This window comes from Clytia hemisphaerica, unplaced genomic scaffold (genome assembly GCF_902728285.1).
Source record: "Clytia hemisphaerica strain Z4C2 unplaced genomic scaffold, Clytia hemisphaerica genome assembly, whole genome shotgun sequence".
In the NCBI taxonomy this organism is placed as follows: domain Eukaryota; kingdom Metazoa; phylum Cnidaria; class Hydrozoa; order Leptothecata; family Clytiidae; genus Clytia; species Clytia hemisphaerica.
The window spans coordinates 1,026,556-1,041,141 of record NW_027104433.1 but is presented as its reverse complement, the minus strand read 5'-3'; the positions used below and the strand labels follow the sequence as shown (position 1 = coordinate 1,041,141).

The 14,586-nt window shown below is 37.5% G+C and overlaps 2 protein-coding genes across 2 annotated transcripts; both read right to left on the bottom strand.

Annotated features, from left to right (window-relative positions):
• Positions 1-7,633: 7,633 nt before the first annotated feature.
• Positions 7,634-10,189, bottom strand: LOC136820634 (uncharacterized). The gene has a single exon (XM_067076830.1). It carries the CDS (start codon positions 10,187-10,189, stop codon positions 7,634-7,636), a length of 2,556 nt encoding a protein of 851 aa, XP_066932931.1.
• Positions 10,190-10,205: 16 nt separating this feature from the next.
• LOC136820633 (uncharacterized) lies at positions 10,206-12,371 on the bottom strand. Its single transcript, XM_067076828.1, has one exon. The coding sequence runs from the start codon at positions 12,369-12,371 to the stop codon at positions 10,206-10,208; it is 2,166 nt and encodes a 721-aa protein (XP_066932929.1).
• Between the last annotated feature and the right edge of the window lie 2,215 nt (positions 12,372-14,586).

Genomic DNA, 14,586 nt, shown 5'->3' with positions numbered 1-14,586 from the left:
CTGACCATTTGTTGGTAAATATCTGGTACGGTGAGCGACGTACCTGCCGTACCCGGTGCGGTGTTCCAAGAGTTTCGCCCAAGAGAAAACTTAGAAATTTCGAATGCCTAGATTGCTTGAAAACGCATCATGTACATCATTATATGTAAGAATTATTTTTTAATTGTTCGATGCTGCATGCATACAAGATGTTTTAGAACTATCTACTTTTGCAAATTAATGAAGGAGCAAAAATCCTTCTCTAAGTCTCTAAGTTAACGCGGTATTATTTTGTGTATTGTATTGTAGTAACAATATAAGTGACTACGGAGAGACGACCATTATTAAACGCTGATGGAGAAAATTTTCTCTAGACTGTTTTGTTTTCGCTAAAAATGCTTTCGTTGGATGCAGTATTTGCATCACAAAAATTGTCATTAAAAATGAAAAAATACGCCCTCAGAAAAATAGCGAAAATATTTGTTTAGATATCTTTGATGATTTTGATATTATAAAGTTTTGATTATTTTGAATGACTTTACCATGACAATAAGTTAATATGACAAAAAGTTAATCCAAGACTATGCGAGCGAAGCGAGTAAGAAAACTTTACAGATTTAGGTCTTAGATTTTTAGAGTTTCCTTGTGTTTTCTACAATGATTTGCTTTTCACGTTCACGTTGAAAATCTCGATTCACGAATTCCAGTGGAAAAATCTTATTTTCACGTTCACGCTGATATCTCAATTCACGTATTCACGCGCTAAAAAAGTCCAATTCACGTATTCACGTCAGAAAAAAGGCTCATTCACGTGTCACGCCAGCCCCTGGGGGAGCCATTCAACTCTAGTAAACTCAAACCCTCTTTTTCGATTTTGGTTGATAAGTGTTTCATTGTTTATTGTTCATTAATTATCTGACCTGTGGTAAACGACTGATAAAGTTGCTCAAAATGAACACAGTAAAAGTATCACGAGTAGTATTCCAAAATGGTGATCCTGTTTTACCTAATGGGGATCAAGAATAAGGCTGAATTAAGTTCACTTAGTCTGTTGTCCGAAATGAAGATCCCGTTTTACCTAGCATGGATCTGACAATAAAGGGAGACAAGATAATTGAATGAAGACAAGATAATTGAGTGGAGTCGAAATTTATTAAACGAAATAACATGAAAATCGATGGATTGCTTTGGGGTAACATTGGGGATGTGCTGTGTACCTTAACTCTAATCAAACAAGTTAAGCATAATATCCTGTGCACTGTATGGGCTGAGCAGCCAGGACAATGACACTAGGAATGTAGAAGGCCCTAAGGTTACCGAAGGTAAGCCAACACCCCTAGTTGCCATAGAATATCAAAACAGAAAATAAGTTATGTGCAAGTAACCTAAATCATTGCGGATAGCGTCCAATCCAATGTGTGACATCTAAATTACTATGGATAGCGTCCGAGCCAGTGTGTAAATGTTTGAGAATGTGCGGATCGCATCCGAGCATGGATCTGAGGTATGAAATTACTGTGGATAGCGACCAAGCCAGTGTAGAAATATCTTATTGAACTGTTGGCAGCGACCTAGACGATCCTTTCGTCTACACAAGATCACTTAAAAGGGAGTAGTTTAGGAGAGGCGTGATAAATTCGGGTGGAGTAAGCAGTGGCGGAGATGTTACAGTGAGCGACCAAGCCAGTCTAGAAATATCTTATTGAACTGTTGGTAGCGACCAAGCCAGTGTAGAGGATCACGGTAATAAAGTATGTTAAAATGGGCAGATTCAGAATGAAACCACCGGCTAGTATTTACACAGCACATCCCAAATGGTCGGTCCTTGGGCTAAAAAACCTGCCACCAGGAAAAACTCTAAGACCAACAAGAGGCGCTGGGTGGCAATTGGCTGATGACATCGACCCATAGTGTTCACCTGAAAGAAAAGAAAAAAGGAGGAGCAAACCAAGAAAAAAAACATTTGTTGGGTGGGTGGGCGGTAAAATTACTTTGATGTTATTTGTCAGAGGTGGAGAATTCAAATGGAGTCTGATTTGTAGGATCTATGTTTGCTGTACTAGTTTCAGAGATAATTGCCGTCGGCCGATCATTAAGAAGAAATATGGCGGAGAAGTACTTTAGGCGTATATACTTTCGCGAGCAGAAACTTTCGCGATTTTCGCGAATTTTGGCCCTTTTCGCGAAAGTAAATGTATTTAAAAATTCTAGGAAGGGCCATTCGCGAAAGTTTATGCTCGCGAAAGATTCTTCACAAAATAGAAAATCTGTAAAACTTCAAACTTTGAATAAAATGTAACTTTTATGGCACTTTTTAGCGAGGGGTAAATCACTGAAAAAAATCACGTACACCTTTTTGAAAAATCAAAAAGAAATCAAAAAGAAATCAAAAATCAAAAAGAAATCAAAAAGAAATCAAAAATCAAAAAGAAATCAAAAAGAAATCAAAAAGAAATCAGAAATCAAAAAGAAATCAAAAAGAAATCAAAAAAAAAATCAAAAATAAAAAAGAAATCAAAAAGAAATCAAAAAGAAATCAGGAAATCAGAAATCAAAAGGAAATCAAAAAGAAATCAAAAAGAAATCAGAAATCAAAAGGAAATCAAAAAGAAATCAAAAATCAAAAAGAAATCAAAAAGAAATCAAAAAGAAATCAGAAATCAAAAAGAAATCAAAAAGAAATCAAAAAAAAATCAAAAATAAAAAAGAAATCAAAAAGAAATCAAAAAGAAATCAGGAAATCAGAAATCAAAAGGAAATCAAAAAGAAATCAAAAAGAAATCAGAAATCAAAAGGAAATCAAAAAGAAATCAAAAATCAAAAAGAAATCAAAAAGAAATCAAAAATCAAAAAGAAATCAAAAAGAAATCAGAAATCAAAAAGAAATCAAAAAGAAATCAAAATCAAAATCAAAAATAAAATAAAAAATCAAAAAAAAATCAAAAAAAAAAATCAAAAATCAAAAAGAAATCAAAAAGAAATCAGAAATCAAAAAGAAATCAAAAAGAAATCAGAAATCAAAAGGAAATCAAAAAGAAATCAAAAATCAAAAAGAAATCAAAAAGAAATCAAAAATCAAAAAGAAATCAAAATCTCGTACACCTAATTTTTAGTGATTTACCCCTCGCTTTTTAGCCTGCTAAAAGACTAATAAGTCAAAGGACAAATGTTTAAGCCAATCCAGTAGTAGAAGTATTTGTCCCTCTAAGCCATTTTTTCATGTGAAAATTCTCAATTTTACACCTTGATTCGCGAAAGTTAATGCTCGCGAAAAATATTTTTCCGTTAAATTCGCGAAAGTAAATGTCGTGAATTTCGCGATTTTTTTTGTCCTCGCGAAAGTTTCTGCTCGCGAAAGTTTGTACGCCTAAAGTATTGGCGGGAAATACTGACCCGGTAGGGCGGGATGCTAGCCAAGGGAGAGTGTGCGCGAGACAAGCAGGTTCGATAATTAACCTAAGCTAATAAATTAGCTCCAATTACAAGTGAATTTTTTTCTATTATAGACTTAACTTGTTAAGTATATTCTTGTACGATTTAAACTCTCAAAATGTTTCAGGGTGTGGGTAAAAAGCATTTTATGGAGGCAATTTTCTACCAAGAGTCGGACAAATTTGATGTCACCCCAGTGAAAAGTAAGAAAAATTTGATCACCCCACTCATATTTTCCGATTTTTTCAGCACCCCACTGAAATTTGAAAATTTTCTGTTTCACCCCACTGGCTTTTCAACACCCACTGGGTCACAGAGACAAGGGTGTGATTAATATTAATAAACCAGCTGCGCTGGAAGGTCGCCTGATAGCTTAAAGAGCTTAAAAGTAAAAGATGAAAAGCTTAATAGTGTAACACGTGATTTGTGAATGTGTAAAATCGTTAAAAAGCAACGTGCTTTTGATTTGCGTTAATGTCAAAATGGCTGAAGTTGATTTTAAGTTAATGTTAGTAAAGATAAACGAGATTGGAATCAACCTGAAAAATATTCTTCAGAAACAAATATGTAATATAATATTATTTCTGTCATCCCTAAAATCTTAAAGGTTTTCATAAAGTTATCAATTTTCAAAACTAACATTAGGGATATAGGTGAAAATATCCTAAATTTATTCTGAAGAGATAAAAAAACCGTTCGAGTTAAGGACACATTCAAGTTATAGGGCTCGAGTTTGAAGACTTTTTTAAATCATATCATGTTTAACTTATATCAATGAATGTTTCTTGTTTGTATAGTATGTACAATAAAAAATTGCTGCTAGAAAGTTTCAATAAATTATAATAAATCTATATAATAATACAGTTGAAGTAATCTTAAACAAAAGTAAAAATTTTGGAGGGAATTTAATTTGGCTGCTGGCTTGAAAAATTAAATTTGACAGGAATTTATTTGCCTTAAAATAGATAACATGGGGAAGAAAACAATAATCTAAATTTGGCGGTGGAGGGCAGTAAAAGTTAAATTCAATCCACCAAATTAAATTTCCGCTAAATTTACCATCAACTGCTCTAACTTGGGACTATCTGACAAAACACTATGGGACGGCAATTCCGCCACCATTTCACCAAACCTCCAAAGTCATTTGATTTGAGTTAATGAACGACGTATTAAAAAATACACAATTTCTCTTTTGCACCGAGTAGCCTTTTAAATCGAAATATGAACAAAATCTGTAGTGGAACACGTGCGAATGTCTGGAACGAAGAAGACCATATTAGTGGCCAAACAATGGAGCGTTTGACGTCACTCGCGCTGCAAGTTACACACTCGTTAATTGTTAATCCCATCGGGTGATGGGCGGTTAGGCGGTGGGCGTTCTCTAATTCTCCAATCGGTGTCCGGTCATTTTGAATGAAAACAAAAAAGTTAAAAAGGGTGCGTCCTGAATCTCTTTGACAACAAATTTGTTTTGATACTTCCACACCAAGTTTATCACCCACACTTTCTGTCACGATAACTTTCACTGATCAAATTCCCTCTGAAAAAACTTTTTCTGCCATCCGCCAAATTAAATTCCCGCCAAAATTTCTTCTTTTAAGGTACCGTGAGAGGTCCTAAAGCCGACAGCCCAGCTTAAAGCCGATGGGGTCTTTCAAAGATACAAACTAAAATAAAAACACACCTTTCGCTGTGACGCAACGAAGATACCAAAGTGTCAACTAAACTGAGAGATTTTGATACACTGAACCAATTGAACCAAATAACAATAATTGCTTCTTATAACAAAACATATTTTTTTATTGCAATATGCACAACGTCATAAATGACAACAGTGGCTGCGTTTAGACCAACTGGCATTTGTAATTTGGCATTTGCTCATGAGGGATTCGATTTTAATAGCTTTTCCATTGTATTTTCTGTCATGACATTTAAGGAATCGTCTTTTTAGAGTCATTACTGAAAGGGTGATACCCTCAAGTTCAACTTTGACAGATCAAACAATGAAAAGCATGGAATTTCTCAAAAACTGCAGTCATTAAGACTGAAACTTTTTGCCGTAGGGCTAGGCTATGGCAAATCTTGCAAATTTTACAATCTATAGAAAGAACTGAATAAAAAACGTGCAAATACTTTAAAAAATCAAAAATGTCATTTTTTCTCTTTGTTTTGTTTTGGTTCCTTTGTTTGATTTGAAATGCCAGAAAAGGGGATTCTTTTGCTCAAAATGGCATTTCAAATGCCAACGAAATGCCAACACACTGGCATCATTAGGCATTTGACAAACCGAACAATTGCGCGGAACAATAGAATTCAAAAGAATACTGCAAGCAATTACAAATGCCAGGCTGGTCTAAACGCAGCCAGTAGTGACAGCATCATAAAAAGTAACGAGATGTTTTGATTTTCCAAAGCACACGAAAATATAAAAGAGGTCTGTGTACGAGCGTGCTCATTTTGAAACGTTACGTTATCAAGCCTGGTTTTTATTACTTTACACTGGCACTTGGCTTGATTGCGGGGCCTAGGACTTTGTGTAAGGATGCATATAGACGACGTATATTACATTATATTACATTATATTATATATTACATGATAAGAATACAAATAGACAACGTATATTACAATTATTATGTATTACATGACATCTTGCTCCTATTCTAGTAAAGATAATATATGTCGTCAAAGAGTACACTTAAATGAAGAGCTGTCCGATTGCGGGCCTTCCGTAAATAAACATCCGGACTTATAGGTGGTAAAGAGGGCGTTGATAGTTGCCGCCTCATTGATTCGATGTTTGTTATTCAAATTAGTGCTACCGCATCCGCCCTTTTTTCAACTTCGCGCCATTTTTACAATTTAGTCTGTTTGTTTTTTGATGGAAACCAGTCCAAGTTGTTTCGTATTTTTCCCGCACAAGTCACTTTTATTACAAAACTGTTATCGTTTTAAACATGAGCAACTGATCCAGAATAAAAGGTAATTATTTTTACAACTCGCACTTTTTAATTACATTAATTGACATCTTGACATTACAGCTATCTTGTTAGATGTTTTGTTTCGAGAGTTCTAGCAATAGTTTATCGTTCAACTTGGAGAGGGAATGTTTGTAAACATAGAATTTTTTTTCATAACAGTTATTTGGGGGGTCGGAATTAGGCTGGGTTACAACTTTATCCTTAACAAAATTCACAAGTTCTAAGGTCTGTATTAACTAAACATACAAGACATGCAAAAGCCTCTGTACAAAGGTACAATAATACAGTGTAGACAAGCATACAACAAGAGATTAATACAAGAGAACATGTAACATAGAAAGACACTTACTAAGGACACAGTGAAAAAGGCTAGGAAGCCATCTAGGTCAACCAGCACACCACTAGACAAACATATACACAAGTGACAAGTGAATCCACAATACTTTTATACATAACAGTACATTCACAAGATGATAGACAATTAGTATGCATGAGTTAACATATAACAATACAATAATACAATAACATAACATGACATCACTATGACAACATTGACACACCTCCAAAACATGACAATTGAAAAAGCTACCATTTTGACAACATGACACATCACAACAAAAAACCTGTAATTTACAGACCAACATTTAACATTGATAATTTACAGAACAAAGTCAAAATATATAAATAAATGTTACTAAATGTATTAGACTTAATAAATAATGGCATAGATACTGAAAAGACACACAAAAGACACTGCAAACAAAAAGAGACTGGAAACAAGGGAAAACACGGACCAAACAGAAAAACACAGAAAAAACTGAAAAACCTAAAAATGGGGAAAACCCCAAACATCCTGAGGAGAACCATAAACAGACACTGTGCCTCAGCTGTCGAGAACTATATCTCCAGCTTGTAGATTACGTTTAGTGTCGTTCCATTTGTGACGTATTTGAAGGTGTTGTACATACTCCTTTCTCCACCGTGACCAAAACTCGTTACAAATATGCTGAACTCGCCTCCATCGCCTTCTTGAATACAGGTCTGCTTTCTCGAAACGTCCTGGTGGTGGCATGACAATGCTAGATTTCATTGTCAATAGATGATTTGGTGTTAACGGTGTTGGACTCTCTACATCACTGAGGCATTCAACAGTTAATGGTCTTGAATTCAAGACAGCCTCTATTTCAACTAATAATGTTCGAAAGGATTCATCATTTAACGAATGACCATGAGTGGTCAATAATTAATCTAAGATTGCACGTGTAGAGCGTATTAGTCTTTCCCATACGCCTCCAAAGTTGCTTGCGTATGGTGGATTGAACTTCCAGGAAACAAAGTCTGCATTTTGTTCCATCAGATAAATCTTGACTGCTTGATCGTCCAGTTCATTGATCGCTTTGACGAGTTCGTTTCGAGCTCCAACAAAATTTGAACCGTTGTCACATCTGACCAGTCGTACTGGTCCTCTTCTTGCAATGAAACGTCGTAGACACATGATGAACGAATCAGTGTCCATAGAATTAACACTCTCTAGATGGCAAGCTCGTGAATTTAGGCACGTGTAGATAATACCATAACGTTTGAGCTCGCTTCGTCGTTCTTTGATGAGGAAAGGACCAAAAAGGTCCAGTCCGACGTAGGTGAATGGTGGTGCATCTTGTAACCGATCTTCGGGTAGATCAGCCATCTTTGGTGATTGAGACTTCCCACGTAACTTACGACAAGATACACATTGATGAAGAACGTGACGAACAAGGGAATTACCGTTGATACACCAGAATCCCTTTTCTCTCAGTCTACACAACGTTGCGTTGCGCCCTCCGTGTTGCATCTCTTCATGAACTTTTTGGATGACACTCTTTGTTGTTGTTGATCGTCTGGGTAGCACGATGGGATGCTTCTCTTCATATGGGATGTTGGTTGCATTGTTGATACGTCCACCAACTCGAAGGATATCTTCTCCATCGACGAATGGTGCCAATTGATATATCGGGCTCGTTTTCTTCAGTGGTTCCTTCTTCTTCAATTGGTTGATGTCGTCAGGGAAGGCCTTCTGTTGAACTAATCTGATGATAGCCTTCTCTGCTTTCTGTTTGACTTCAACTTCTGACTTTTGCCTGTTTGACTTTCGAAGTCGAATCATTCTGTATATGATACGTACCATCTTTGACCACGAGTTAGTGCGGCTTTCGAGAACATCGATCAATTCTGGTTGAACTTTGGACGTTTGAACCTTGGACGTTTGCACCTTGACCTTCTTTACTTCTTTGTCGTCATTTGTCAACTTCAGTACGTTAGGTTGCTTTGGCCATTGTGCTTTGCTCTGATAGAGGAAATCGGGTCCCCTAAACCAATGTCTAATCTTTTCGGTTGCTGTCAGGTTCAAACCTTTCGACGAATGATCGGCTGGGTTTTGTTTGCTTGGGACGTAATGCCATTGGTCAAGTTGAGTCTTCTCACGAACAAATTGAGATCTATTTGCGACAAATACGTGGAATCGTCTGGTATCATTTGAAATGTAACTCAATACAACTTGAGCGTCGGTCCAGAAATACTCGTCATTGATTGTGGTATCAAGCTCTCTCTTAAGGAACAATGAAACTTTGACGGATACAACAGCCGCTGATAGTTCCAAGCGAGGTATTGTAGGTCTTTTCAATGGCGCGACTCTTGATTTTGATAACACCAGTTGGCAATGAATACTTCCTTTGTCGTTCAAGTACCTGATGTAAGATACCTGTCCATAACCTTCCTCCGCCCCATCCGAAAAGTGGTGAAGGGATATGTTGACGATGGTACCAAAATCTTTTGGCTTCAAGCATCTATGGATCTCGAACTGCTCGATGGACTTCAATTGTAATTTCCATTGTTCGAATCGTTTCAATTGCTGCTCAGTGAGTGGTTCATCCCAACCGTGTTTGTTGGCACAAATTTCTTGTAGAATCTTCTTTCCTTCTAACAGGAAGGGTGAAATCAAGCCCAACGGATCATACATTGAGCTGACGGTCGACAAAACTCCTCGTCGTGTTGATGGTTTCTCTTTGAATTGAACTTTGTAGGTGAACACATCACGTTCTGGGCACCACTGCATGCCCAGGGCTCGTTCGTTGGGTATTGTGTCGGTTGTCATATCAAGGTCCTTCAGAGACTTCGATCTTTCTTCTGGTGGTATTGATTCGATAACTGAACGACTATTCGAATGAAACTTAGTGAGACGAAAACCACCTTCTTTGCACATCAGTCGTGTGTTGTTTACTGTTGAGATGGCTGAGTCTTCTTCCGGAAAAGACTTCAGCGTGTCGTCTACATAGAAGTTACGATGCAATACTTCAGCTGCTTGCTCGCCGTACTTGGATTTGTTCTCGGTAGCAGTTCGTCTCAGTGCATGATTGACACAACTTGGAGATGATGTGATACCAAAGTAGTGGACACACATTTGATATTCTTGCAACTTGCTTTCCAGGTCTCCATCTGGCCACCATAAGAAACGAAGATAATCACGTTGGTCGTCAGGTACTCTGACCTGACAAAATATTGCTTCGATATCACCCATAACTGCTACTGGCTCCTCTCTGAAACGCACGAGGACACCTATCAACTGGTTTGTTAGGTCTGGTCCCTGTAGTAGCTCTTGGTTCAGACAATAACCGTTTGCCTTCATGGAACAATCGAAAACGACTCTGATCTTGTTTGGTTTCTTTGGGTGGTACACACCATGATGCGGTATATACCAGGTTTTGCTATCAGCTGGTGGTTTATCTGCCTTGGTTGCATATCCTTTGGAGATGATGTCGTTCATAAACTTGACGTAATCTTCATACATTTTCGGTTGTTTGGATAGTTTTCGTTTCAACCAATGTGCTCGTTGTAGTACTTGATGACCCTTGATCGAAGTTGTTTGGAACTACTTTTTCTTTGAATCGGAATGGAAGTGGTGAAACATAATGACCATTTTCAAACGTTGTCTCGCTTTCCATCATTTGGATGAAACGTTTGTCTTCCATGGATACCACTTGGTAGTCATTTGATTCGTGAAAATCGATTGATTGAGCGGTGATTATCATATCTTTCAGTGAAAGATCTTTGATGGTCTCTCGAGCATTAATACTGACACGATTAGATGAAAACGAATTCTTACTTTTGCTGCTCATTGGGCCGGATACACACCATCCCAAACGAGTTTTATATGCATAGGGACCATCACCTTCACTTTGAATGACTTCTATTGGTTCCAAGGCTTTAGGACAATTTGTTCCAATCAGTAAACCGATAACAGCTCTCTCAGAAACCTTTGGTAGGTAATGTTTGATACTTGATATATACGTCCACTTTTTGATTTTGTCGGATGTTGCAATGTCACTGTCATCAGCAGGCAGTGATAAACGAGTATAACACTTGGGAAGGTTGATAATATCCGTGCTGTCAAAAGATGAAACCTTAAGGTGATTGATAAACGAGGTATCTTCTCGATGACTACCAGCCATGGTTTCGATTTCAATGGTGGTCTTGGTTCCAACGATACCGAGTTGAAATAGGACGTCTTCAGTGACAAAGGTACCTTGTGAGCCATTGTCTAACAGTGCAAACGTCTCGATACACTTGGTTGGATTTGATGGATGAGAGATGATGACTCTGACGATACTCAAACTGACGGATTTTGAACTGTTGGAGATGCAATTAGAGATAACTGGTGGAGACGGTTGAGTTGAGGACGTTGTCTGCGTTGACGTTGACGGTGCGGGTGTGGGTGCAGGTGGTGGATGTTGAGGAGTAATGATAGTCGAAACAGTAGGATTTGCTGATGGTGGTGTCGTTCGAGTGAATCTGTATTCATGGAGAGTTGTTGGATGTGACTTGCTGCAAACAGCACAGGTTCGCTTGTTCTTACAACTTTTGGCATTGTGCGAAGAATCGGTTGGTTTCAAACAGCAGAAGCATAAACGTTTGCGGAAAATGAACCTCTTGCGGTCAGCTAGATCCATCTTGTTGTAGTCTTGACATTTCTCCAAATCGTGCGGTGTTTTGTAATTACAACAAATGCATCTATCCATTGAGATGAGGTTACTTCTGAATCTTTGTCGATCTTGTCTCTTGTTGTTGTTGTTGTTGTTCGTGTTCTTTGAAAGGTCACTGATTGCCTCCCTAGAATACAACGGATCGTCAAGGAGTACGGTCTCTTTGCTGATCAGATCGACAAAATCTTCTAAGCCGGGTTCCCTTTCATGCTTGGACCTGACTTTGTATGCAGTACGATTCCATCGGTCTTGTAGGTACGTTGGCAGTTTGCTTTGAAGAAGTTGTAACAATTCTGGGCTGTTCTCAATAGCTCGACCGATACTTGCCATGGATGATTGGTATTTAAGCAAGAACGTCTCAAATCTATTCAACGAAGTAGCATCACTTGGCTTCACTCTTGGCCATTCTGCTAGTTGCTTTCTATAATCAGCTGCTATCTTGAAAGGACTTCCAAACTTCCTCTCAAGTAATTCTTTTGCTTTCGAATAGCAAATGTTGTCTGCCAAGTAGATACAAGACTTCACAAGCTCCTTTACGTCTCCCTTGGTGTACTTGACTAACAATGTCAAACGTTCTCTGTTATTCAAAATGTTCTCCTCTACAACTTGTGTGAAGGTAGCAATGAAGTATGGGTAGTCAGTTGAACTTCCTGAAAACACCTCTAACTCGATGGAGGGTGCTTTTGTTCTTCTCATCAAGGTCAGAATTTCTGATGCTGTACTGTGGTTGACTTGCTCAACTGGTTCTTTCTTGACGTGATACTCTGGCCCACTTTTGTCTGGCTCAGCCTTTGCATTTTCATGATCTTCCAGGTACTTGGAAACATAGTCGTACTTTTTAACTTTTTCAATCTCTGCTAGATCATCATCGAGACATGGCTGATCCTCATCTTCCAATACCTTCAGTGCAGCTTTAGTCTTTTCAACTTCAAATTTCAACTTGAGATTCTCTGCCTGCTCGTACATTTTGTTGATTGAAATCTCCTCCTCTTCCAGCTCCTTTTGCTTTTGCTTGTACTGCTCTTGTTTGATGATGTCTTTCTTGCTCTTGCTTCTCTGCTAGATACTTTTGTTGCACTTGCAGCTCAGCTAGCTAGCTCGGCTTTCTTGTCGAGGATCTTTGATGATCTACTTGACCTTGATCCTGACTGTGAACTTTTCTTTGACTTGCTCTTGATTGACGAAGCTGCATGGAGATGTTCGTGATATCTCTGTTGATGTGCATGAACATTCTCATTCAGTTTTTCAGCTTGCCTATCAGCTACTTCTACTTCCTCCTCATCTGTCATAAGGGCTTTGCTGCTGATGTTAAGTTGTGAAAATTCTGAAAACATCTTTTGAAGTTCTGCCTCGTTATCGTTAGTTGCTTTCGAATCAGCATCTGTTTGGAGCATAGTGTCTATCTCTGAAATCAACTTGTAAATCTCTTTGGCTTTACTTTCTTTAGCTTTGTACAATTTTTCTAAATCAAGTAGCCTTTTCTTCTCAGTGGGTACACTAACCCTTTCTGACTTTCTAGTTGGTTGAACTGTTGACATGGCCTTCCCACAAAACCACGGTATGTGTCCTTACTATGTTACATGTTCTCTTGTATTCATCTCTTGTTGTATGCTTGTCTACACTGAATTATTGTACCTTTGTACAGAGGCTTTTGCATGTCTTGTATGTTTAGTTAATACAGACCTTAGAACTTGTGAATTTTGTTAAGGATAAAGTTGTAACTTCGTTTTTGTGCTATTTTGTTTTAGCCGTACAATATATGTTTATTGACGAGTACAATCCCTAATGTCAGTTCCTGTGTGGCATTAACAGTAAGGACACATTCAATGAATAGTTTTTCACTGTAAAGGCAGGCCACTGCCAACAAAACCTTTAATCCAAACTTGGTGAAAGAAAATCGACTCAATTGAATAAACATAAAACATTATATTTTCCACAAAGTGAAAAACTATTCATTGAATCGTATGCTGATTTGTTTTCTGGGCATGGAAAGACTTTGTTACAGAACGTGAATGCGCTGGTATACAGTAAAAATGGATTGAATTCAAACGTTTAACCTACATAAAGTAATCGTTACTACATTCGAACATTGACAAATGAAGTTGGACAACCTTATTGATTGCGGCGAAATGTTCCTTTTTGGTTGGTGAATCATTTGGATTGCAAGTATGCACGTCAGACAAATCATCAGATCAGTACCAGAGAAGGCTCGAGTTGGGCCTTCGTTACTTTTGTGAAGCAGTGTGTTGCTTTGGAGTGGCGCTAAATTAAGCTTGTTGCATGATGTTACAGGAACTAGAGTGTTGTTCGCTGTTGAACACAAATGCACTTAATTTGTCTCTGGTTATGATTTACGATTTCAAAAAGATTGTTGAACTTTATTTGCTGGTCAAATGTTTTAATGCTTATTGTTTGTTTTGGTCAAGAGCTGGGACTCTTGACGGTGGGGAGTGTTACTGCCGCAGTGCAGTAATTAATTTGTATATTTTCAAATGTGTCTCGTGAGAAGTGAGAATTATCATTTTTATTGTATATAGTTAATTGTCTTTTATCGCCTTTATGTTCTGTAATTACACGTTTTAGTTTTAGTATTTTCCTTTGGGATTTAAATTGCATTTAGAAATTTATAGATTTTTTGTATAAATAAGAGACTTTGTAAGAGCAATATTGTGTGAGCTATGCTCAGAGAGCGTACGTGGTGAAATCACAGTTTTTCACCTATTGGAAAATATAATGTTTTATGTTTATTCAATTGAGTCGATTCTCGTTTCACCAAGTTTGGATTAAAGGTTTTGTTGGCAGTGGCCTGCCTTTACAGCATTGTTGGCATTGCTTTCGTTGGATGCAAACTTTTTTCATATTGCAAGTATGTAATTTTTCAGGTATAACATGGTCAGATTTATTCACAGTCACTTGCCTTCGTACGATTTATGTAAATATACAAACAAAATTGAAGTTAGTTTGTTGTGAAAGTTGATAAAATGTCCTGTTTTTCCAAGACCATAAGAGATTGTATCATCTCTCATTCCAGCTCATTCCAAACCAACAGAATGTAAACGAAACATCAAATCCAGAAAGGAATATTAAGAAAAGTTCACTATCGACCATTCCATCAAAGCATAAAAACCAAAGCAAAGAAAAGTAGCGAAAGAGCAAATGCAAAAGTTGTTGTCTATTTTCT